At 33.7% G+C, this 25607-nt stretch overlaps 1 protein-coding gene and 1 pseudogene across 1 annotated transcript in view; both read left to right on the top strand.

Moving 5' to 3' along the window:
* LOC131953969 (collagen alpha-2(IV) chain) overlaps positions 1 to 20082 on the top strand; it is a 43833-nt gene extending 23751 nt beyond the window's left edge. Inside the window, exons 16-41 of the mRNA XM_059317424.1 lie at positions 172 to 350; positions 586 to 670; positions 935 to 1050; positions 1187 to 1364; positions 1626 to 1730; positions 1982 to 2071; positions 2190 to 2297; positions 3402 to 3515; positions 4172 to 4333; positions 4441 to 4611; positions 4932 to 5075; positions 5306 to 5440; positions 5735 to 5910; positions 6045 to 6108; positions 6965 to 7144; positions 7311 to 7418; positions 8717 to 8788; positions 9010 to 9132; positions 9626 to 9733; positions 11124 to 11258; positions 11511 to 11645; positions 11727 to 11882; positions 12027 to 12143; positions 16546 to 16737; positions 17574 to 17860; positions 18178 to 20082. Of these exons, the coding sequence (XP_059173407.1) occupies positions 172 to 350; positions 586 to 670; positions 935 to 1050; positions 1187 to 1364; positions 1626 to 1730; positions 1982 to 2071; positions 2190 to 2297; positions 3402 to 3515; positions 4172 to 4333; positions 4441 to 4611; positions 4932 to 5075; positions 5306 to 5440; positions 5735 to 5910; positions 6045 to 6108; positions 6965 to 7144; positions 7311 to 7418; positions 8717 to 8788; positions 9010 to 9132; positions 9626 to 9733; positions 11124 to 11258; positions 11511 to 11645; positions 11727 to 11882; positions 12027 to 12143; positions 16546 to 16737; positions 17574 to 17860; positions 18178 to 18435 (3698 nt within the window). The 3' untranslated portion in view covers positions 18436 to 20082. The remainder of the gene's footprint in view (positions 1 to 171; positions 351 to 585; positions 671 to 934; positions 1051 to 1186; positions 1365 to 1625; positions 1731 to 1981; positions 2072 to 2189; positions 2298 to 3401; positions 3516 to 4171; positions 4334 to 4440; positions 4612 to 4931; positions 5076 to 5305; positions 5441 to 5734; positions 5911 to 6044; positions 6109 to 6964; positions 7145 to 7310; positions 7419 to 8716; positions 8789 to 9009; positions 9133 to 9625; positions 9734 to 11123; positions 11259 to 11510; positions 11646 to 11726; positions 11883 to 12026; positions 12144 to 16545; positions 16738 to 17573; positions 17861 to 18177) is intronic.
* A 5098-nt stretch (positions 20083 to 25180) lies between these two features.
* On the top strand, positions 25181 to 25299 carry LOC131953977 (uncharacterized; annotated as a pseudogene).
* The last annotated feature ends 308 nt before the right edge of the window (positions 25300 to 25607 follow it).

Raw genomic sequence — 25607 nt, 5'->3', positions numbered from 1 at the left:
GTAGGCAAACATCACTGTTATTTCACAAAATGTATAGTTACATTTAATATTATTATCTTTGCAGGTAGATTTTATTTTATTTTATTTTGAATGTAAATAGTTTATTGATCTGTATCTAGAGTAAGCATGATACTATAAATATTAATACTATTTTTCTGGTTGATAATGTAGGTGATATTGGTGGTGTTTGCCAAGTCTGTGAAAATGGAAGAAAAGGTGAGAAAGGTTCTCAAGGTATGGATGGTTTGAATGGTTTTCCTGGAACTCCAGGACCCATGGGAGAACCTGGAGAAAAAGGAGATCGAGGAGAAGATGGATATCCAGGAATTCCAGGACCACCAGGTCAAATGGTAAAAAAATTGGATTTATTTTTTCCACTTAAATATTTCAAGCTATTTTTATCTGCTACTAAGTGCATAGTGTATTTTTATTTTATAAATGCTTGTGAAATTATTAGATCATGCAGAAGCTACTTGTGATTGATATTTTCAATATATTAGTTTTCAAATATTCTCTTCTGATATTTATTTAATAGTATTAACTGTTACATTGATGAAACCTTTATTAATTCTATAAATTCTATAGGGTCTTGATGGTCTAAAAGGAGAAAGAGGAAGGGAAGGCCCAAAAGGAAATGATGCTATAGCTGATGCCATTTTGGGGCCACCAGGTACATTGATCACACTCCACCAATCACAATTTATATTCTTTTAAGATTGGAAGTAGATTTTAGGATATTTCGATTGAAAATAGCACATCTTTCTAAACTGCATTTGCTACATTTGGTTGACCATCACCAAATTATATCTGAATTTCATTTCTTTGACCAATCCCAGATTATATCTCATTTTAATTTCTTTGACCAATCCCAGATTATATCTCATTTTAATTTGGTTGATCAAGACCAGATTATATCTCAACATTTAATTTGCAGGTCCCAAAGGTGATACAGGGCCCACAGGTTACCCAGGAGAACCTGGACGTGAGGGTAAACAAGGACCTCAAGGTCCTCCTGGTCCTCAAGGACAATTAGGCCCCAAAGGTGATAAGGTAAGTTGTTTAGTCAAAAACCAATTATGGACACGACTATTTTATCATTGGTTGTTTTCATGTTTCTTAAAATTTTGTTTTACATCTCTCCTTTCTTAAAAAGAACAACTAATACTTCTTTTATTTTTGTTTGTAGGGATTAAGAGGTCAGCCAGGAATAAATGGTTTTCCAGGTGTACCAGGTAATGATGGACTGAAGGGTGATAAAGGTGAACCTGGTATTGGAATACCTGGAGAAAGTGGTGATCGGGGAGAACCAGGAAATAATGGTTCTCCTGGTATCCCTGGTAATGATGGACCAAAGGGAATTCCAGGTAAATTTTGAGAGACTGCTGAAGTAGTTTTACTTACAAATCTAAAGTAAAAAATAAATTGAAATAAATAGCATGTTTTAGTGTTTCATGCCAAAAAATATATTTCCCTGATAAACATGTTTCCTAAAATAGAGGGGCACAAAACATAAAGATGAAAAAAAAAATTGGTGCAATCCTCAACACAGTATTAGAATCACAGAAAAGACCAGTTTTGACAAAAAAAAATCACATATGACAACAAAGATATTATTTTTGATTTAGGGCCTGCTTCAACTGCCGCATCAGGAGAGAAAGGAAACAGAGGACCCCCAGGTCCTCCAGGAAAACAGGGACCAAGGGGTCAACCAGGATTACCAGGAGAGCCAGGTTTGTCTAGTCACTGCCATAAAGTTGAACTACAATCAAATACAATGCAACATTTGCTATCTGAAAACTAAAAATAGGTGATGCCTCATGTAAGATATGATGAGAAATCTCTTTGAGAGCCAGATATTAGGAATTCACACATTCTTAATTATACATCACGTTAATTTTTTAAAGCATGGCAAATTTAGATACTGATCTCATGTTTGTAAAATTGCAACGAGAAATTTAAAATATCACTATTTTTTACTTAGGCCCTCGAGGACTAACAGGTTTAGAAGGATTTAAAGGTGAACCAGGAGAAAAAGGAGAATCTGGACTGAACGGAATGCCTGGACCTGCTGGTCAGTGAAATATTTTTACATTTTCTAATTAACTGTGAAATATTTAAATAGAGTACCAATATGCTGAAAGAGAAAGTACAAATATGAAAGATAAATTTTGAAAAATTTGAACCTGCAGGTATAAATGGAGCTAGAGGAGATCGAGGTCCCCCAGGTAGCGTTGGTGCACCTGGTGACCCTGGAGACAAAGGTGATACTGGTCCTGCAGGAGATAAAGGAGAACGAGGTCTGGAAACTTTTTTGTAGTGCTAAAACAGCTTTCTCTCTATAGTTTATTATAGCATGTACAGTGGTACCTCAAGATATGAGTTTCATTAATTCCTTCTGTAACATTGCTTGTTTGTCAAATTGCTTGTATCTTCTCCATTGAAATTAATTAAAATGCCATTAATCTGTTCCAGCCCCCAAAATGCCACCTGAATTGTTTTTGTTACATGTTTTAATAATAAGAAAAGTGTATTTTTCCATGACAACTATTGCTTGATAATATATAAATGCAAAGAAAAAAACTGGATTTATGAAGTGTTTTTACCTTGAAAATCAGCCAACTTTAGCTTACATATGATGGCGGAGTAGGTGTAGGGGCAGTGGAGAGTGGAGGAGATAGGCAGAGGAGCTTCTCTTTGCTAATTACTCAATGTTAATGCTAAGGTCTTTTGGTCACTTTAATTCACATACTCTTTACACTCTCAATACTACACTTTATTCCTTAACAGAATGCAACTTGCTCAACAACTTATGTCTCAAATTTCTCATATTTCTGGGCACTCGTATGTTGAGGTACCACTGTGCAGATATTTAGGTTGAATTTAATGCTTGTTTTTTTTAAATTCAGTTTGATAAAAATTATTTCTTTTATTACATGTTTATGGGTTTGGCTTTGTTTTTTATTAGACTATATAGATAATGATCTCAAAAAGCATGATTATGTTGAGCATCTTTTCCTTTTGGTTGAGTGGTTGGGTGAGTAAACTGATGGTTGCTAACCAGAAAGTCCTAAGTTCAATCCCTCTGGCAGAGGACGCTTGTCAGCTGGGGACAGCAACATTTCTAGGAAAGAAAACACCAAAATCAAACAGGAGTGGAGCCCCTTAGGCCATATGATTCTGAATTTTGGTTTCCTTTTAGGAGCTCCCGCTGATTCCAAGTTGTATAAGTATCGTCCCTGGTTCCATCAGATGTGTGGAGAGAGGGCGGGGGGGGGGGGGTGGTCTCATAGATGGGCACCATCTGGCTCCTCTCAGGTGTTGTGCTTGGATGTCAATGTGCAATCATTTAATGGGCTATCATAGTATGGAGCCTTTATATTATTATTTTTGTTCCTGCTTAGGTTTTCCTGGACAGGCTGGTTTACCTGGGCAACCAATGATAGGAGAGAAAGGTTCTAGAGGTGAACCTGGCAGACCTGGTGCAATGGGGCTAGCAGGACAACCAGGGCTCCCAGGTTTGTATTCTGCTTTTGTAAAATGGATGCAGATACTACAATATCTTGCTTGCCTGTCAGCCTATATAAATATATATAAATGTGTATATATATATATATGTATGACAAATGATCTCAGGACAAAAGATCTCAGGACAAAATATATATGGACAAATGATTATATAAACCTATATATATATGTATATATAAATATATATATATGTTTATATGTGTATATTTCTGTATATATATATATATGTCTATATGTGTATGTTTCTGTATATATATATATATATATATATATATATATATATATATATATATATATATATATAAATGTCTACATGTGTATATTTCTGTATGTATGTATATATATATATATATATATATATATATATATATATATATATATATATATATATATATATATATATATATATATATATATATATAAAAATTGTTACTTATGCTTTCTTTATGTGTGTACTTATATAATTATATATGTGAAAGTCCATATATGATGAAGTCTATTCTGTTCTTCTTCTATTATTCCTGGATTTTAAAGTATAGCTTTTATAAACAAAATATGATAATAATTGACCAAACCTTGGCTTATTTATACTAAAGCTATAATTCTTTGGCACACATTTTAATGTCAAATGTAACATTCCTTCAAGGACCCAAAGGAAATCCAGGTCTGCCTGGGCCATCAGGCCCACAGGGTAATGATGGTATTGATGGGGCACCTGGTGCAAAAGGACAAAAAGGTGAAGCTGGTCCTATTGGTTCTTCTGGACCTCGTGGTGACAATGGATCTCCAGGAGCTGATGGAGTTCCAGGTATACAGAATAGAGGAAATAGTTGTAGAAAATGTTCCACTTTAATGATAAAAACATGACAATACATATTTTAGAATGACAAAGTAATAAATGAAATATTTTCAAAGGTATGCCTGGATTAAAAGGAAGAGATGGAAAAGATGGTGTGCCAGGTCCGAATGGACCCCCAGGCTTGCCAGGACCTAAAGGAGATAAGGGTGACATTGGATATCCAGGGATGGATGGGCTGAATGGAGCGGATGGTGCCGCTGGTGAACCTGGTGTACCAGGGAGACCAGGTCAAAGTTCAACTCTTTATTTACTTCCAAGTTTAATGTCGTTAAAATTTTTTCTAGCAACAAAGTTAAACTGGTTTCAATTCAGCAACCATTGTTTTTGAAAGTTTAACTACAGGTTTTTATTTTATTTTTGAATTTCATACATTAAAAAAACAAAACAAAGAGAGTTAGGTCTTTATAGTACTATTATTTTTTATGTAAACAAAGCTGCACTGGAATCTTTTGTAACACTCATTTGATGTATTACCTTTTTTGGTGCAGATTTTTAACAAATGAAGTAATTATTAACATTTCTGTATTTGAATAAAACCACATTTTAGGTGAAAAGGGCAACATGGGCCCTAAAGGTAACCCAGGCTTAGACGGAGTAAACGGAGAGCCAGGATTACCAGGTTTACAAGGACTTATGGGACCTAAAGGTGACAGGGGACTTGATGGAAGGCCTGGCCCAGAAGGCTTACCTGGCAAGTGATGATTTTAACAAATTAAGGCATATTGTTACATCAACATGTTTATAGCAGAACATTAGGTTTAATGCAGCTTAAAGAGGAAACTTGTTTTTAGAAGTTAGCATCAACTAAGAAATGGTAACATGTGAGTCAAAACTTCAGTTGGAAAGGAGTTTTTTTTCCAACCAAGCAAGTGTTTTAGCATTATTGCTAACAATTTAACTAACATTTTTTTAAATTATTAGGAGTTCCAGGAGAAAGTGGTCAAACTGGTGACAATGGACTTGATGGAGAATTTGGAGATAAAGGTGATCAGGGTCCAAAAGGTACCAAAGGTGAAAGAGGTGTTCCAGGTCAAGATGGTTTCACTGGCAGAGAAGGTAAATATAAATTTATGCATGTACTAAACTTAACAATGTATATAAGGCTAGTGACAATTGTTTAAAAATTCTGATTTAGACATTATGAGTTATTTACTTATTTGGACTTTCACCAATCAACCATTCTGATTTAGACATTACAAGTTATTTACTTATTTGGACTTTGACCAATCAACCATTCTGATTTAGACATTACAAGTTATTTACTTATTTGGACTTTGACCAATCAACCATTCTGATTTAGACATTACAAGTTATTTACTTATTTGGACTTTCACCAATCAACCATTCCAGGTCCGGAAGGAATGCCAGGACTTCCAGGTGAAAAAGGAGAACCTGGAATAGGTGTGCCAGGTGAATCAGGTATTCCTGGACTTAATGGAGCTGATGGAGCAAAGGGAGATCAGGGAGAGAGGGGTATCCAGGGTGAGCCAGGTGATCAGGGTCCAGAAGGAATGCCAGGACTGCAGGTCTGTTCATTGGGTCCAGATTAAAGAAATGCTTTCTTCAAATATTTGGTTGATTGGGTCCAGATTAAAGAAATGCTTTCTTCAAAGATTTCTTTCATAGATTTTTTTTTAAATTTTTTTATTTCTCTTCAAAGGGTGATCCAGGAGCTCCAGGTACTCCAGGTATTATAGGTTTGGATGGTGAGCCAGGTCTTCCAGGTAATTCTCTTTCCATCTGTTGATTGAAGAGTTAAATAAAGAATTTTGAGGTAAAACAAAATAAATATAATAATTAATTCATGAATTTTCAAAAATGTAAGTTTACACAATGTATAAAACTATTTATGTGGAACAATGTCAAACTGTTGTCAAAATATGTTGTCCAACAATATTGTCAAACTATGTTGTCCAACAATGTTGTCCAACAATGTTGTCAAAATATGTTGTCCAACAATGTTGTCAAACTATGTTGTCCAACAATGTTGTCCAACAATGTTGTCAAACTATGTTGTCCAACAATGTTGTCCAACAATGTTGTCAAACTATGTTGTCCAACAATGTTGTCCAACAATGTTGTCAAACTATGTTGTCCAACAATGTTGTCCAACAATGTTGTCCAACAATGTTGTCAAACTATGTTGTCCAACAATGTTGTCAAACTATGTTGTCAAACTATGTTGTCAAACTATGTTGTCCAACAATGTTGTCAAACTATGTTGTCAAACAATGTTGTCCAACAATGTTGTCAAACTATGTTGTCCAACAATGTTGTCCAACAATGTTGTCCAACAATGTTGTCCAACAATGTTGTCAAACTATGTTGTCCAACAATGTTGTCAAACTATGTTGTCCAACAATGTTGTCAAACTATGTTGTCCAACAATGTTGTCAAACTATGTTGTCAAACTATGTTGTCCAACAATGTTGTCAAACTATGTTGTCCAACAATGTTGTCAAACTATGTTGTCAAACTATGTTGTCCAACAATGTTGTCAAACTATGTTGTCCAACAATGTTGTCAAACTATGTTGTCCAACAATCAAGCATTACAACCTTGGCATTTGTATTTTTTTAGGTCGTAAAGGAGCAGATGGACCCAAAGGAAATCCTGGTCCAAAAGGAGATAGAGGTTCAAATGGTAGGCCTGGAGAACCTGGTGCCATAGGTCCACCAGGGATACCTGGGGAAGCTGGATTTCCAGGTAACGATGGTCTTCCAGGAGATATGGGAGAACCAGGAAGAGAAGGTATTCCAGGTAAGTTGTACTGGTTTTTGTTTGGTCAATTTTCTCTAGGCCTATAACTAGTAGCCTATAAGATATTTATCTGATAAAATAAACCATTAATACTCAATGTTATATGCTTTATTCATTATTTAATAGCTGTTCTAGGATAGTTTTAGTTTTATGGACTATTTTTTAGGCCCTATGGGACCAAAGGGGGAGTCTGGCAGAGAGGGAAGGCAAGGGAAAGAAGGAAGATCAGGCCAGAAAGGTGAACGTGGCCTCAATGGTCCTCCAGGTGTACCAGGTATAGATTTATTTACATCCCTTCTTGACAAAAGCCATGATACATATCTTACTGATTCATTCATATTATTTTACATTTCTGAGCACTTATTAAATGTTTTTGATTTTAATCTAAGCCTGAATTCAGTGTAGATTTAGTTAAAACTATTTTCACTTTACTTTATAGTAGTTATATAAAAATTTAAAACCTAATATTTAACTTTTGTCTGTGTTTTGTTTTAAGTTCAAGAGTGTCATCTATTGAGCCCAAAAATTCAATGATAGTTTCTCTCATTACATGTTTATAGAAATCATGCCTATTTAAATTAATCCTTGACTTTATTAAGTGGTGTGATCTTTATCTGACAACTTGACTATGTACTATGGTGTGACATGTTATGTTCGTTATCCTCAGAAAATCTGGATTTATTTTAGGAGTAGCCACTTTTAGGATAACAGAAATCTTAGATTTACATACATATATAATATATATACATAATATATACATCTAGTGATATACATATATCCAGTAAATATAGGCTTAATATAGAATGTTAAGGAAAACAAAACTATAAAGCCAAGTTGTGAAGATTTTTAAAAAAGTGGAGCTAAAACTATTTGGTTATATATATATATATATATATATATATATATATATATATATATATATATATATATATATATATATATATATATATATATATATATATATATATATATATATATATATATATATATATATATATATATATATCGATGGTCTCTGTCGAAGACTGTCTAACTCCAAAATTGTAAATTTCACAGGAGAGACAAAAAGTTGATTATTTCAATCTCGTTTGCTCTAATTAAAAATCATTTTATGTATATGTGTGAAGAAACTCTCTACCCACTATACTGTAGCGTTTTAAAATGAGTTTTGTTAATATTTATAAAATTTAGCAGGTTTTAAAAGATAGCCGGTTTGCTCGGTCTAAAACTCTCGCTGCCAATATATATATATATATATATATATATATATATATATATATATATATATATATATATATATATATATATATATATATATATATATATATATATATATATATATATATATATATATATATATATATATATATATATATATATATATATATATATATATATATATATATATATATATATATATATATATATATATATATATATATATATATATATATATATATATATATATATATATATATATATATATATGTCTGATATGGTCTGATATTTATTTATAAAATGTTTCTAGCAATATAAGAAAAAGCTATGATTAATTTCTGATCAATGTCATAGGAATGCCTGGCCGAAAGGGAGCTGATGGAATGCCTGGAGCAGCTGGACTTCCAGGTCCAAAGGGTGACAAGGGTAAATACTGCCAGGCATTCAATATAATTCTAAAACACACATTTATACCAATATGCTATTATGTCTGTATGCCAAATTATTTTCCCAATGATTGCATAAATCTGTTAAGAAATTTTCCAATAATATTCCTCCTTTATATAATAGTTTGTAGTTATGTAAAAAATATTTTTTGAATAAATATATATATATGAATATGATTTGAATAAAATTATTACCTTCAGGAAACCGTGGAGAACCAGGTCCAGCAGGTATTCCAGGAAAGTCATCTCAAGGTTTGAAAGGTGAACCAGGTAGAGATGGCCAGCCTGGCATTGTTGGTCTGCCTGGTCCAAAAGGAGAACCAGGTATGCAAAGATAATTATTGTACAAATATATATATATATATATATATATATATATATATATATATATATATATATATATATATATATATATATATATATATATATATATATATATATATATATATATATATATATATATATATATATATATATATATATATATATATATATATATATAAAATTTATTTTTATCATCCAGATATATCGTAATACTTATTTTTAGAACATGAATACATATTGTAAACTTAAGGGATGCTACAGAAATGGTTTCATGATTTAGCGTTAGTCAAAATTAGATGCTACATAAAAATAATCTTGTAAGGTAGTAATTTACATCTTTGTTCCGATCAGAAATAAATTTCTGACAAATTATTGTTTACAATTTTTAGTTAAATACATTTTTTTTAAAAGTCACCACTTTGCAGAAAATAGCCACATGGGGAGCAGCTCCCCCCTGCATTATCTGCTGTTTCTAACAAATAAAAATTTCCAGGTTTGAATGGTTTGGATGGATTACCTGGTGAGAAAGGTGAGCCTGGAGATGTTTCTCAACCTGGCCAAAGAGGTGATAAGGGAGAACCAGGACCTAAAGGATCTAGTGGTAAATAGCAGATTTTATTATTTGAAAACTTACTGTTTCCTGACAACTATTTTAGGGGGTAGGCTCCAGAAAATATCAACTTCTTAACAATAAGTTTTACTTATTAATTGTGTGTATCTAAGTTTCGGTACTTAAATGAAAATATTTGCATGCATTAGAGACTAATGAAAATATGACTGACATGGCAATGGCGACCATGAAAAAGAAACAATCTCTTGTGGAGGTACCATATATATATATCTATATCTATATCTATCTATATATATATATATATATATATATATATATATATATATATATATATATATATATATATATATATATATATCTATCTCTCTCTCTCTCTCTCTCTCTCTCTCTCTCTCTCTCTCTCTATATATATATATATATATATATATATATATATATATATATATATATATATATATATATATATATATATATATATTGATCATATTATCATCGATCCATCTTTTACTAACTCTAGTCAGTCAGCTGGATAGCTTTTGTAACAGAAAACACGCTAGAAATATTTTTATCCAAATTTCAAAATTTGGTACGGTGAAATACCATTATAATTAATGCTACAACATTTGATGGTATTTCACCATAAAAAAATTTGAAAATTAAAAAAAAATAACGTCTCAAGTGTTTTTTTAAAGGTTTTTTTTCCTGTTTTTTTCCCTGGGCCTACCCCCTTAACATTATTTAAATGCTGTCACTATTTTGATACAATGATAACAGTAAGTAATAAGTATTTCCGAATTTTCCTTTTTTTATAAATAATGTAAAACATTTAAAAATGTTAATAGTAGGCCTACTTAGATAAAACAGAATGATTTTTTAAAAGTAATTTTTTCAAGAAAATGCTTAATGTCTTAAACTTACAAATAGCTGGAAGAAGTTGATTTACATTACAAAAATATTTCTAATTTCCTTTATTTATTTATAGAAGTGGGTTTCTTAAAAGCTGTTTTAGAGCTTAGTCGTGAATGATAGCTAGCCAATGTAGCAAGCCTTGGTTTGCAACCTCCTCTGAGCCATTAATGAATTATGTCTGGTAAAAATTTCATGAGCCCCAGTGGTATAGCAAGATTGTGGACACTTAATATTAAATCTTGTTTTTGCTATTGCAGTTCTAAAAAAAATACATTCATAACTAGGGAATTTTCCATGGTTTTTATTTTAAATAAAGGAGAATTATGTTTAAAATTGTTTGTTTAATAACTGATACAAATACAGCCCAATATTTTTGTCTATTGTAATTCGCTGGTAATGTGTCTACCCATGACTCCCACCTAATTGATAAAGCATTAAAATATGTTCAACTAGTAGATATCCTTAAATGGATTATTGTCAATGCTAAAAAATATTTGACTTCTTTTTTAAGGACTTGATGGGCCTAAAGGTGAACCGGGAGATCGAGGATTGTCAGGATTACAAGGATTAAATGGTAAACCAGGCCCACAGGGAGAAGATGGCATCCCTGGAGAACCTGGAGTTCCAGGTCCAAAGGGAGAGTCAGGTAGAAATTGTTTTTTAATTATTAATAAAACCTTACCATATTGTGGCTTATTTACTAGAATTTTAAGGAGAGTTTTTAAGCAATTTTTAACGTTTTCATAACTGTCTGAATTGTCTTAATTATAAGGCATAATCCTCAGGAATATGTGCACAGAAAGCATTTTTATTTAAATTTGATTTAGATAACATAGATCTTCATGCTTGTATTTTTAAAACATACATTTTGCTTTAATTATAAAGCTCTTTGTTTCAGGACGGGATGGTGTAAATGGAATGAAAGGTGCTAAAGGTGAAAAAGGTGTAATTGGTTTAACTGGAAATTCGGGTGCAGAAGGTCCAAAAGGTGACAAAGGAGACACTGGGGATCCAGGTTATCGTGGTCTTGATGGTCAGTATCCACTATTTTGTCTATTTAGATTTTTTTGTTGTAAAAAAAATATTTTCTGTTAATGTATTGTCTCTATTTTAGGTTCTCCTGGCCAAAAGGGTGATACAGGATTACCTGGAACAATCGGAGTTTGTAATTATGAAGCGTTACCTCCAGGACCTAAAGGGGAACCTGGACCACAAGGAGATAGAGGATCACCAGGCCAAAAGGGTGAAAGAGGAATTGATGGGAATATTGGTAGGTATTACATTTTTTAAAATTTAATCTAAAATATGAACATAGATATTGTGTTTCTTAAAAATGTTTTAAGACATTGAATTTTACAAAAAATCTTTGAATACATTGATTGAATTTAAAAAAAAATATAAACTTTACCCGTAGGTCTGGATGGTGAAGATGGTCAAAAAGGTGAGCGTGGACCCATGGGTCCCCAGGGCTTGAGAGGTCCACCTGGTGACCCTGGCGCTGCAGGTCTTCCTGGACGTAATGGTGAAAAGGGTAAATACACACTTTCATATGTTACATAGGTTTAGGACATTTGATAGAGAATGTGGTAAATACACACTTTCATATGTTACATAGGTTTAGGACATTTGATAGAGAATGTGGTAAATACACACTTTCATATGTTACATAGGTTTAGGACATTTGATAGAGAATGTGGTAAATACACACTTTCATATGTTACATAGGTTTAGGACATTTGATAGAGAATGTGGTAAATACACACTTTCATATGTTACATAGGTTTAGGACATTTGATAGAGAATGTGGTAAATACACTTTCATATGTTACATAGGTTTAGGACATTTGATAGTGAATGTGGTAAATACACACTTTCATATGTTACATAGGTTTAGGACATTTGATAGAGAATGTGGTAAATACACACTTTCATATGTTACATAGGTTTAGGACATTTGATAGAGAATGTGGTAAATACACACTTTCATATGTTACATAGGTTTAGGACATTTGATAGAGAATGTGGTAAATACACACTTTCATATGTTACATAGGTTTAGGACATTTGATAGAGAATGTGGTAAATACACACTTTCATATGTTACATAGGTTTAGGACATTTGATAGAGAATGTGGTAAATACACTTTCATATGTTACATAGGTTTAGGACATTTGATAGTGAATGTGGTAAATACACACTTTCATATGTTACATAGGTTTAGGACATTTGATAGAGAATGTGGTAAATACACACTTTCATATGTTACATAGGTTTAGGACATTTGATAGAGAATGTGGTAAATACACACTTTCATATGTTACATAGGTTTAGGACATTTGATAGAGAATGTGGTAAATACACTTTCATATGTTACATAGGTTTAGGACATTTGATAGAGAATGTGGTAAATACACACTTTCATATGTTACATAGGTTTAGGACATTTGATAGAGAATGTGGTAAATACACACTTTCATATGTTACATAGGTTTAGGACATTTGATAGAGAATGTGGTAAATACACACTTTCATATGTTACATAGGTTTAGGACATTTGATAGAGAATGTGGTAAATACACACTTTCATATGTTACATAGGTTTAGGACATTTGATAGAGAATGTGGTAAATACACACTTTCATATGTTACATAGGTTTAGGACATTTGATAGAGAATGTGGTAAATACACACTTTCCTATGTTACATAGGTTTAGGACATTTGATAGAGAATGTGGTAAATACACACTTTCATATGTTACATAGGTTTAGGACATTTGATAGTGAATGTGGTAAATACACACTTTCATATGTTACATAGGTTTAGGACATTTGTTAGAGAATGTGGTAAATACACACTTTCATATGTTTCATAGGTTTAGGACATTTGATAGAGAATGTGGTAAATACACACTTTCATATGTTACATAGGTTTAGGACATTTGATAGAGAATGTGGTAAATACACACTTTCATATGTTACATAGGTTTAGGACATTTGATAGAGAATGTGGTAAATACACACTTTCATATGTTACATAGGTTTAGGACATTTGATAGAGAATGTGGTAAATACACACTTTCATATGTTACATAGGTTTAGGACATTTGATAGAGAATGTGGTAAATACACACTTTCATATGTTACATAGGTTTAGGACATTTGATAGAGAATGTGGTAAATACACACTTTCATATGTTACATAGGTTTAGGACATTTGATAGAGAATGTGGTAAATACACACTTTCATATGTTACATAGGTTTAGGACATTTGATAGAGAATGTGGTAAATACACACTTTCATATGTTACATAGGTTTAGGACATTTGATAGAGAATGTGGTAAATACACACTTTCATATGTTACATAGGTTTAGGACATTTGATAGAGAATGTGGTAAATACACACTTTCATATGTTACATAGGTTTAGGACATTTGATAGAGAATGTGGTAAATACACACTTTCATATGTTACATAGGTTTAGGACATTTGATAGAGAATGTGGTAAATACACACTTTCATATGTTACATAGGTTTAGGACATTTGATAGAGAATGTGGTAAATACACACTTTCATATGTTACATAGGTTTAGGACATTTGATAGAGAATGTGGTAAATACACACTTTCATATGTTACATAGGTTTAGGACATTTGATAGAGAATGTGGTAAATACACACTTTCATATGTTACATAGGTTTAGGACATTTGATAGAGAATGTGGTAAATACACACTTTCATATGTTACATAGGTTTAGGACATTTGATAGAGAATGTGGTAAATACACACTTTCATATGTTACATAGGTTTAGGACATTTGATAGAGAATGTGGTAAATACACACTTTCATATGTTACATAGGTTTAGGACATTTGATAGAGAATGTGGTAAATACACACTTTCATATGTTACATAGGTTTAGGACATTTGATAGAGAATGTGGTAAATACACACTTTCATATGTTACATAGGTTTAGGACATTTGATAGAGAATGTGGTAAATACACACTTTCATATGTTACATAGGTTTAGGACATTTGATAGAGAATGTGGTAAATACACACTTTCATATGTTACATAGGTTTAGGACATTTGATAGTGAATGTGGTAAATACACACTTTCATATGTTACATAGGTTTAGGACATTTGATAGAGAATGTGGTAAATACACTTTCATATGTTACATAGGTTTAGGACATTTGATAGAGAATGTGGTAAATACACACTTTCATATGTTACATAGGTTTAGGACATTTGATAGAGAATGTGGTAAATACACACTTTCATATGTTACATAGGTTTAGGACATTTGATAGAGAATGTGGTAAATACACACTTTCATATGTTACATAGGTTTAGGACATTTGATAGAGAATGTGGTAAATACACACTTTCATATGTTACATAGGTTTAGGACATTTGATAGAGAATGTGGTAAATACACACTTTCATATGTTACATAGGTTTAGGACATTTGATAGAGAATGTGGTAAATACACACTTTCATATGTTACATAGGTTTAGGACATTTGATAGATAATGTGGTAAATACACACTTTCATATGTTACATAGGTTTAGGACATTTTATAGAGAATGTGGTAAATACACACTTTCATATGTTACATAGGTTTAGGACATTGGATAGACTTAATAATCACATTGTGTATGATGTTTTTCCCCTAAATCTTTACGCAACACCAGTTATAGTCTCCTTAAGATGCATTATCCTTCTAGAAAAGATGAATAATACAAGAAAAAGATATGCCAGATATGAGTTTAGAGGGTACATTGTAGCAGGCACTAATTTATTTTGGTCATTCTATCTTTGGAACAATCACTGTTATATGTTACATAGTTGGTGATACACAATAGCAAATATCAGAAACATTTATTGTACACATTGGAATGCGACATGGGTATTAAGTTGACTGGTATAAAGAAACAATATAGAGGAAACAAACTGGAAACCAACTACAGCAACAGCTCAAAATCTGATTTCATAGCTGTGCTCTGCCTTCTTGCACATAGTCAACAACAAAATATGCAGAACAAATTAAACTGGTTAAAGAAGCAGCAATATTCAGTTTAATGATGGGGGCATTGACTATGACATTCAGAATATAATCAGCAGCGATGAAATACTTTTAACTTTCTAAACCAATGTGATATTCAAATGCACTGTGAAAAAAATTAAGTTCAATCAGGATCTATGGCTAAATGTGAAGTCTCTATTACTGTATGGCTCAGACTTAGGGGGTTACAGACAGTGGAGAATGTATAAAGAGCAAAGGAAAGGTAGTGGATAAGGCACAATATCAGAAAGAGAGTAAATATCACAGAAACCCGGTAGTAGTGTGCAAGTTTCCACCAGGTATTTAGCACCTTGGGTCTGGTCAAGTTTCCACCAGGTATTTAGCACCTTGGGTCTGGTCAAGTTTCCACCAGGTATTTAGCACCTTGGGTCTGGTCAAGTTTCCACCAGGTATTTAGCACCTTGGGTCTGGCCCGGTGCCATGTCTATCACATGACCTCATCACCCTGAGCTTACCCAGAGCATCCTGAGCTTGCCCACGAGCACCATAGCACCAACTTCCATTTTAAAGAGCGCCATACACTACATTTATGGTGGACTACCACTATCTGTGATTAAAACTATGGCAAATGAAGCATCTCACTACATCCGAGACACATGGTTTTCAGCAGTCTGGTGGAAGGGGGGGGGGGGAGGGTCTGGATAGTAATTTGGACAAAGCCATGCTCAACAACTAGGATCCAAGAAATGTTGTGCTGTCGATATAAATATATTGATATAACTCACATTGTTATCAACAAACAATTTGATTTAGTAAGGCCAATAGGTTATTTGTTTAGTATTCGTCAATTTGTCACTTTACACAAACAAATACATACGTTGAACTTATTTTCTAGGTACGCCTGGACCTCGAGGTAATAATGGCCTTCCTGGTGCTACCGGAGCAACTCCTCCAACTGGTTATTTATTGGTCCGCCACAGTCAAAGTCCTGATGTTCCTGACTGTCTTGCTGGCCAGACTAAGCTTTGGGAAGGTTACAGTTTGTTGTATATTGAAGGCAATGAGAAATCTCACCATCAAGATTTGGGTAAGTTTTTTTAGTTGTAATAATTTTAGAGCATTGTATATGGCTGTTACCATATGGAATGCATGTTAAATAAAACAAATCTTTTGTTAGACTAATCCATACATTTTTGTTATGTGTTGAATATGTTTATCTTTTGTTATGAGGTTTTTTGTAAATTAAATTACAAATTTAGAAGAAAAAGGGAAAATGTCTTGCTTTTATTAAGAGCTGCGATCTTAAGTCTTTTTTTATTATATATTATCCCCTTTTTAAAATCCTATTTTAGTACATCAATGTTAAATCAGAGTTTATGCATTAGCAGCAGGGGATGTTTACCAAAATGTGGTAACATTTTAAGGGGTGTGACACCAAAATGAAAATGTAAAGATTTTACTGAAAAAAGCTGCCCTGTCCATTATTCAAATTAGACTACGTTATTAAAGATATATTGCCTACATACACAATGCTGGATGGGATGACACCATACTGCTTATATTTCTAAGAACATACAAAATCCATTATATATATATATATATATATATATATATATATATATATATATATATATATATATATATATATATATATATATATATATATATATATATGCATATTTCTATCAATAGTCTAATTGAGGTTGGGTGACATCCAGATTAGCCATATATGCAGTGTCACCTAGCTGATTATAAGATGCTGCCAATTGGGTTTAATCTTTGGTTTTCTAAATCAAAGAAATTAGTTAATTTTGAAATTACCACTTGTTATGCTTGATTTAAGCAGTTTATATTTGTAGAGTTTAATTAAGTTTATACATCAGTTCCAGCCAGAAGTTAACTAACCTTTTAAATTCCTTTCAGGCTGGGCTGGCTCCTGTTTACAGAGATTCAGCACAATGCCATTTTTATTCTGCAATATAAACAATGTTTGCAACTACGCATCAAGGAATGATCGTTCCTACTGGTTGACCACGAATAAACCAATTCCCATGATGCCAGTAGCTGAGACAGAGATCCAGTCTTACATCAGTCGATGTGTTGTGTGTGATGCCCCATCTAATGTTATTGCTGTTCACAGTCAGACCTTGACAATACCTGATTGTCCTATTGGATGGTCAACTCTATGGATTGGCTACTCATTTGCCATGGTAATGGAACATTAGAGTGATCAAATGCATAGTTTAACTTTTATACCAGAAAAATGTGTCGAAAGTGTTTCAAAATAAAATTGTTCCAAGCTAAGCAACATACAAATACAGTTACTGAAATCTGTTTTTAATATTCTTTTAATCAACATTAAATTTCAATTTTTGAAACCCTTTCTAATAAGTCTTTACACTGACTGAAATCTTGTCTAATAATTCTTTATAGTGATATAAACTTCACTGACTGAAATCTTGTCTAATAATTTTTTATAGTGATATAAACTTCACTGACTGAAATCTTGTCTAATAATTTTTTACAGCACACAGCAGCAGGTCCTGGCGGTGGTGGCCAGTCCTTATCAAGCCCTGGAAGCTGTTTGGAGGACTTCCGTGCTACTCCTTTCATTGAGTGTAATGGTGCGCGAGGCACATGCCACTATTTTGCCAACAAATACAGTTTCTGGCTATCTACTGTAGAAGTTAATGAGCAGTTTAGGACCCCCGCCAGCCAGACCCTCAAGGCAGGCAGCTTGCGAACACGCGTCAGCCGATGCACTGTTTGTTCTAAGATTGTGTGAAAGTGTGTATCCTGTTATGACATTTAACAAATTTAGTTGTACATTGACTTATATTTGTTCTCTTAAGTTAAACCAAAATGTTTATCATTTATTCATTGTCATCAAGCTAAAAGAAAGAATAAGTGATTTATTCTGATGGGTTTTTTAAGAAGCAATTTTTAAAACTTGATTATTTTGTCATCTTCTTATTGTTTTAATTTTAAATGTGTGCTAATCAATAACACAAAAACAATTGACATGTAAAATATATTATACATATAATTTTCTTCATGATTAACCCTGTTTAGCCTTTGAATCAATGAATATGTGATGTAAGTCTGAGGTTATCTGATGCTTTATTTACATTGCTCTGTACAAAAGAAGGATGTGAATAATCTGTCACAGCAACATACATTTTAATGTCAGTTAAAACTATTCTAAACTACGCTTAGGTGGTGATTGGTTGCTTTGCATACAAGAATGAAAGATCAAACTTTCAACAGCCACCTTTTATTGTGTTTATTTTATAGGTCATCTTGTCCATAGTTCAATGTGTTTTGCTGCTCAATGTATAACTCATTTGGTTTCAGATACAAATAATTTAAAAGAAAACTAGTTTTAATAATTAAAATCAAATGTTTAAACAAAAAAAATCTGAAGTTGTAGGGGAGTTTATATGATTACTTAAAAATCCTTCCTAATAATGTTTCAAAAGCTTTTGCTTGGTATTCCTCAATCATTGGGTTTACTAATGTAGCCTACGCCTGCCAATATTTTATTGCAATCATTGTATAGTGATAATTGTGTACATTTTTTAATTTATCTAATTCAAGTTATTAATTGAAATTAGAGTGATTTTCGAAATCCAAAAGGATCTAGTTTCATTTTATATTTTCAATTTCCAATTTTTTAAAAATTCTAAGTAATAAAATAAAATCAGACATAATTGTCTTTATTCTTTATTTCATGTTTTATTTCCAGTACTTGCTTTAGTATAGACCTTCAAATCTTTTCTCAAATGAATTAATTAGTCATTTAATAGAAACCACAGAATAGCTATGAAGTTACTTAATTAAATTATAAATCTAATTTTCCAACAAAATGTTTATAGTATGTTCTGAAATAACCTATTTAAAGATTGAAATTTAGCAAACATGAAAACAGTAAAGATGTCTTTAAATAGTAAAAATGAATCATTTTACTGATTTTTAGGATTGTTTTTATATAGATTTTATTTTCAGTATGTCATGAAAATTTAGGAATTGATGAAAATAGTATTCAACAAAAGCAGATTGAAAGCATTTTGTTATTTTTAATTTTGTTACTGTTGGTTGGTTGTTTATGTTGAAAGTCTTGTTGGAGTCAAAAATTCTCCTTGGGTGAAAATGATTTGTCAAATATTTTTCTCAAACTTGACCATTTGAAACAAATGAGATCTGTGTACTCATAATAAATAAATAACTTTAGAATCTTTTGTTAGACAATATTTTCAGTACTTACATTAGCATAAGACCTATCTTCCACCCAGCCATTAACTGATAATTGCAGAATAATGTTATACTTTTGGTGAACACGTCAGTCTATTTTCATCTGTTTAGCCATCTATGGTTCAGTCTATCCAGCTCTTTAATGAGCTGTTGCTAAAATAAAAATCTTTTCACAAGTCAGCTTCACTCTTTCATACCATATATGTTTGTAGCATGAAATCAATAACTGCCAGAAATCTCCAATGTTTAAAACAAATCTAAGACAACATCCACATTGACCTCTCAGTGAAATAAAAAGAAATGCCAATTTGTGAGATAAAAGCAGTACTATATATATATATATATATATATATATATATATATATATATATATATATATATATATATATATAATATATATATATATATATATATATATATATATATATATATATATATATATAGGGGTCGTCCATAAATGACGTCACACTCGTAGCGGGGAGAGGGGTCCGTAATTTTGTGACGGTGTGTGATGAGAGGAGGGGGGATCAGATGATGTGACGTCACGTTTTAGCATTATAAAAAAGCAATGTTAGAAAACGAGTTTTAGCCGTTATTTCGCGTTTTAGAAAACGCTTTTAATAAATTGCAATAGGAATTGATTAAATTGCTCTATTTTGACAGAGTTCTGACAAGATTTTGGAAAAATATCGATGTTTTAAGAACAGAAAAAACAAGGCATAGCCAAAGCCAATGTTCATTAGAGCTTGCCAACCAAAATGTTCAAAACATGATGATGACATGTATGCAGACAGATGAATCAGCTCATTGGGCTTATGAAAAACCGTAATTTTCATCAAGGAATCCAACAATCGCCATATGAAACCTTGTTTGGATGCAAAGCAAAAGTGGGACTTAGCACTTCAAATCTACCAAGAGAGGCTCTCGATAAGTTAGCTACTGAGGAAGATCTTGAGAACATTGAACAAGAAATGGAGGTTGCCATAAATGCAACGACATCCTCAGCTAACACATATGCTGCCGTGGCGGAACGCCCAGATCAGCTGCATGACAATAATAAGGCCAACCGATTCTGTGTAGTTTGTGAAAAATATTGCAGTGCAGCCCATTCTTGTGGATCCTGTGGCAACGATGTCCATGCAATATGCGAAATAGCCAATGAAGCAGACGAAGGGTATGGATGGAACAGTACTCGCAGAATATGTCACAATAAACAAGAAACCATGGACAACAGGTCAGCAGCTCATACTACCTTGCAAACTCAAGGTGCTAAGATGCTAACAAAATTTAAACAAGCTGAAGTGAAAGATACTGGTAGCATCCGTATTCCAGATGTTGACATAGGTCGCGGTGGTCCCCGAAGCGTCATTGCAGTTGGCATGAGCGTCGAGGGCGCTTTCTACAAGCTAGGAACGGAACATGATGTATTTAAACAACTATAAGCTAGAAGTGAGTTTTCAATTCTTCACGAAAAACTGCTCTCATTGTTACCCGTTGGCACTGAGGAAAATCACTACGAACCATTGCATCTTCACAATCACTGACCGGCGGCCAAGGCTACATTTACTGCAATTGCACAACCTAGTGCACAACAAGAAATAATAAAAAATGCCTTAATTATTATGATTCTTACGGTATAAAAAAAACAAAATCTGCTCATGATCTTCTAATTCGGACTTTGTCCCTAGCCAGATGATCTTCTAATTCGGACTGGCCGGTCCACCATGGACAGGCCGAAATCAAGAGCCATTTCAGAATTTGGCCGGTCCACCATGGCCAGTCCGCGGATTGGCCGGCCAAAGGACGAAATGAAGTAAAGTTTCGGACTTTGGCCGGTCAATCCGCGCTTTGGCCGACTTTGGGCTTTGACCGTAACATATGTATATATGTTACGGTCAAAGCCCGAAGTCGGCCAATGCGCGGATTGGCCGGCCAATCCGCGCATTGGCCAATACCGCCTCCCATAAGTCGGTCAAAGTCCGAAACTTTGCTTGATTTCGGCCTTTGGCCGGCCAATCCGCAGACTGGCCATGGTGGACCGGCCAAAGTCTGAAATAGCTCTTGATTTCGGCCTTTGGCCGGCCATTCCGCGGACTGGCCATGGTGGACCGGCCAAAGTCTTAATTAGAAGATCATCTGGCTAAATACGACCTGGCCAAAGTCTGAATTAGAAAATCATGAGCAGATTTTGGGTTTTTTGATGCCGTAATTATCATGAAATTAAGTCTTTATTGATTATTAATTAAAGTAAATGACAGAAACATTCAAATTTTTTATTGTACTATAGTCTCAATCAATCAGTATTATCATTTGTTACAACAAGTTGAACTTTTATGGCATTTAGAATTACATAGCAGCTTGTTATTTTTACACTTGCAGCGATTTGTTGTGCACTTGGTTGTGCAATTGCAGCGAGTGTAGCCTTGGCCCCCAGTCAATGATTGTGAAGATGCGATGGTTCGTAGTGATTTTTCCTCAGTGCCAACTGACGACAATAAGAGCAGTTTTTCGTGAAGAATTGAAAACTCACTTCTAGCATACAGTTGTTTTAGAACACCATGTTCCGTTCCTAATTTGTAGAAACCGCCCTCGACGCTCATGACAACTGCAATCACGCTTCGGTGATCACCGCTACCTATGTCAACATCTGGAACACGGATGCGTACATTGTCACCCACTTCACCATCTTTAAATTTTGTATTTGATGTTTTAAGCATCTTAGCACCTTGATTTTGCAAGCCAGTATGAGCTGCTGATCTGTGTTTCATGATGTCTTGTTTGTTGTGACACAATCTGCAGGTAATGTTCCCTCCGTACCCTTCGTCTGCTTCATTGGGTACTCCACAAATAGCATGGACATCTTTGCCACAGGATCCACAAGAATGAGCTGCACTACAATGTTTTTTACAAACTATACAGATTTTGTTGGCCACATTATTGTCACGCAACTGGTCTGGACGTTCCGCCACGGCAGTAGATGTGTTAGCTGAGGATGTAGTTGCATTAATGTCAACCTCCATTTCTTGTTCAATGTTCTCAAGATCTTCCTCAGTAACTATTTTATTGAGAGCCTCTCTTGTTAGATTTGAAGTGCTAAGTCCCACTTTTGCTTTGCATCCAAACAAGGCTTCGTATGGTGATTGTTGGATTCCTTGATGAAAAGAACGATTTTTCATAAATTGAATGAATTTGAGACTCTCAGCCCAATGAGCTGATTCATTTGTTTGCATCCATGTCATCATCATATTTTGAACATCTTGGTTGGCACGTTCGACTGAACCTTGGCTTTGGCTATGCCTTGGTTTTCCGTGAACTAGTTTAAGTTTAGGCCACATGTTCTTTAGTTCAGAAATAACTTGATTCACAAATTCTCTTCCATTATCTGATTGAAGCACACTTGGAGCACCAATAGTCGTGAAGATATCCAGCAGCTGGTAAGCAACTTCTTCTGCTCTTTTGGTTTCCAAAGCTCGCAACAATATGAACTTGGTTAAATGATCCTGGTAACTGAGTATAAACTTGTATTTGCCGTCTGTGTTACTTTGCATATCAATAATATCTACTTGGTATCTTGAGTTAAATTCTTTAAATATTAAAGGTTTGAAAACAAGACCTTTCTTGGGATTAGACAATTTTGTCTGACAAGGCTTGCACAACCGAAGATACATAGTAATGATTTCTTTGGTGATATTTTTGTACTTTCTCTTGAGCTCTTTTTACATCCTTGTGGATGCTTTACAAACAAGAGCTAAACAATACGTTACTCACAATGAAACCGCACCCAGAATAATGAAAACGCGATCACAACTTAGTCTAGATAGAACATTGGCCAGGACATCCCGGCCAATGCGCGAATTGGCCGGCCAATGTACAAAATACGCTGTCAAGTTTAAGCACTTCGGACTTTGGCCAGTACGTCCCGGCCAGTGCGCGCATTGGCCGGCCAATGTACGAAATACGATCTTAGTTCTAAGTTCTTCGAGCTTTGGCCAAGAGAGCCGGCCAATCCGCGCATTGGCCGGCCAATCCGGGGTTTGGCCGCACTTCGGGCTTTGACCGTAACATATATATATATATATATATATATATATATATATATATATATATATATATATATATATATATATATATATATATATATATATATATATATATATATATTCTTACGGGGGGGGGGGGGGGAGTGACACCATCAGGCGCCGCACCGAGTGACACCCGACCTCGCTAATCCACTGCTCGCGGGTAATCCCGGCGTGCCAAACTGCATCCTACTGGGGTTCCAATGCGTGTTCCCCACAACATCCCAAGGCTGAGTAATGCATTAAAGACAAACACAGAGACAAACAGACATACTTTCATTTTGTATGCATAGAAATATTACCAATTGTTATTTTTAGAAATGTAATTTTTCTTACGAAACTCCAAATTCATTCTTAAGGTATTACTATTCAATATTTTTAGAAACCTTGGCCCATCCCACTGTTTGCCATAAAATTTTTATGGACAAAGGGAAACAATCAAAATAATCTAAGCATGGTTAACTATACTAAATATTTAAAAAAATCAATATTGTTTCTTACTTACTCTGGGGTTCTAGGGGGGGGGGGGTATGTTTGAGCCATTGGAGAGAAAACAAATTTTTATCGCACAAACCAGGAACATTCTCAACATCTCCCCAAAGTTTAACAGCGAAGGAATAACATTTATATTTTCTTAAATAAAAAAAAATGAAAACAGAGGCTTAAAAGTAATTTTCTTGAGATATTTTTAATCAACGAATATTAGTTTTTATTAGTGTATGTTTCTTATATCAAAAGTACTTAGATGGGTGACCGCTTTGGAACACCACGTACTGTAGATTGAATTTTAGATTATTTTTTTTTCATTTTTAAATATATTTTTTTTTATTTTACTTTTTTTTTTTAAATTATTCTTTTTTTTTTAATAAAAAAAGAAGGTTGAAATTATTTTTCCTGAGTTATTTTTAATCAACGAATATTAGTTTTTATTAGTGTGTGTTGTTTTGTCAAAAGTTTCATATACACATCAGTATAAACAGTGTTTCTTCCAGACTTTTTTCTAGGGGGGGGGGGCACTTGAAATCTTCGTGGGGGGGGGAGGGCGGTAAACTTTCTTCGGGGGGGGGGGCGGACACTGTTAAAAGTATATATTTTCTATATAAATTATATAAATTTCATTTCGTTCGGGGGGCGGTAAAAAATTTGCGGGGGGGGGGGGGGGCGAAAGAAGAAACTCTGAGTATAAAATGCTACTTTGTAGTCTACGACCATACAACGTTGAAGATACCGGTTCTCGTCCGATCACCGAAGTCAAACAACGTCTGGCGTGGTTAGTACTTAGATGGGTGACTGCTTGGGAACACCACGTGCTGTAGCTTGAATTTTTTAATATTGGGGTCGTCCGTAAATGACGTCACACTCGTAGGGGGGAGGGGGGTCCGTAATTTTGTGACGGTGAGTGATGAGGGGGAGAGGGGGGGGGTTCAGATGATGTGACGTCACGTTTTAGCATTATAAAAAAGCAATGTTAGCTAACGAGTTTTAGCCGTTATTTCGCGTTTTAGAAAACGGTTTTAATAAATTGTAATAGGAATTGATTAAAATACTCTATGTTGACAGAGTTCTGACAAGATTTTGGAAAAATATCGATGTTTTAAGAAAAATTCAACAGCAATTTTGAGGGGGA

The sequence above is a fragment of the Physella acuta genome, unplaced genomic scaffold, assembly GCF_028476545.2.
Source record: "Physella acuta isolate Inbredline_101_S28 unplaced genomic scaffold, ASM2847654v3 ptg000967l, whole genome shotgun sequence".
NCBI classification, from domain to species: Eukaryota; Metazoa; Mollusca; class Gastropoda; family Physidae; genus Physella; species Physella acuta.
This window is presented reverse-complemented; position numbering and strand designations above follow the sequence as displayed.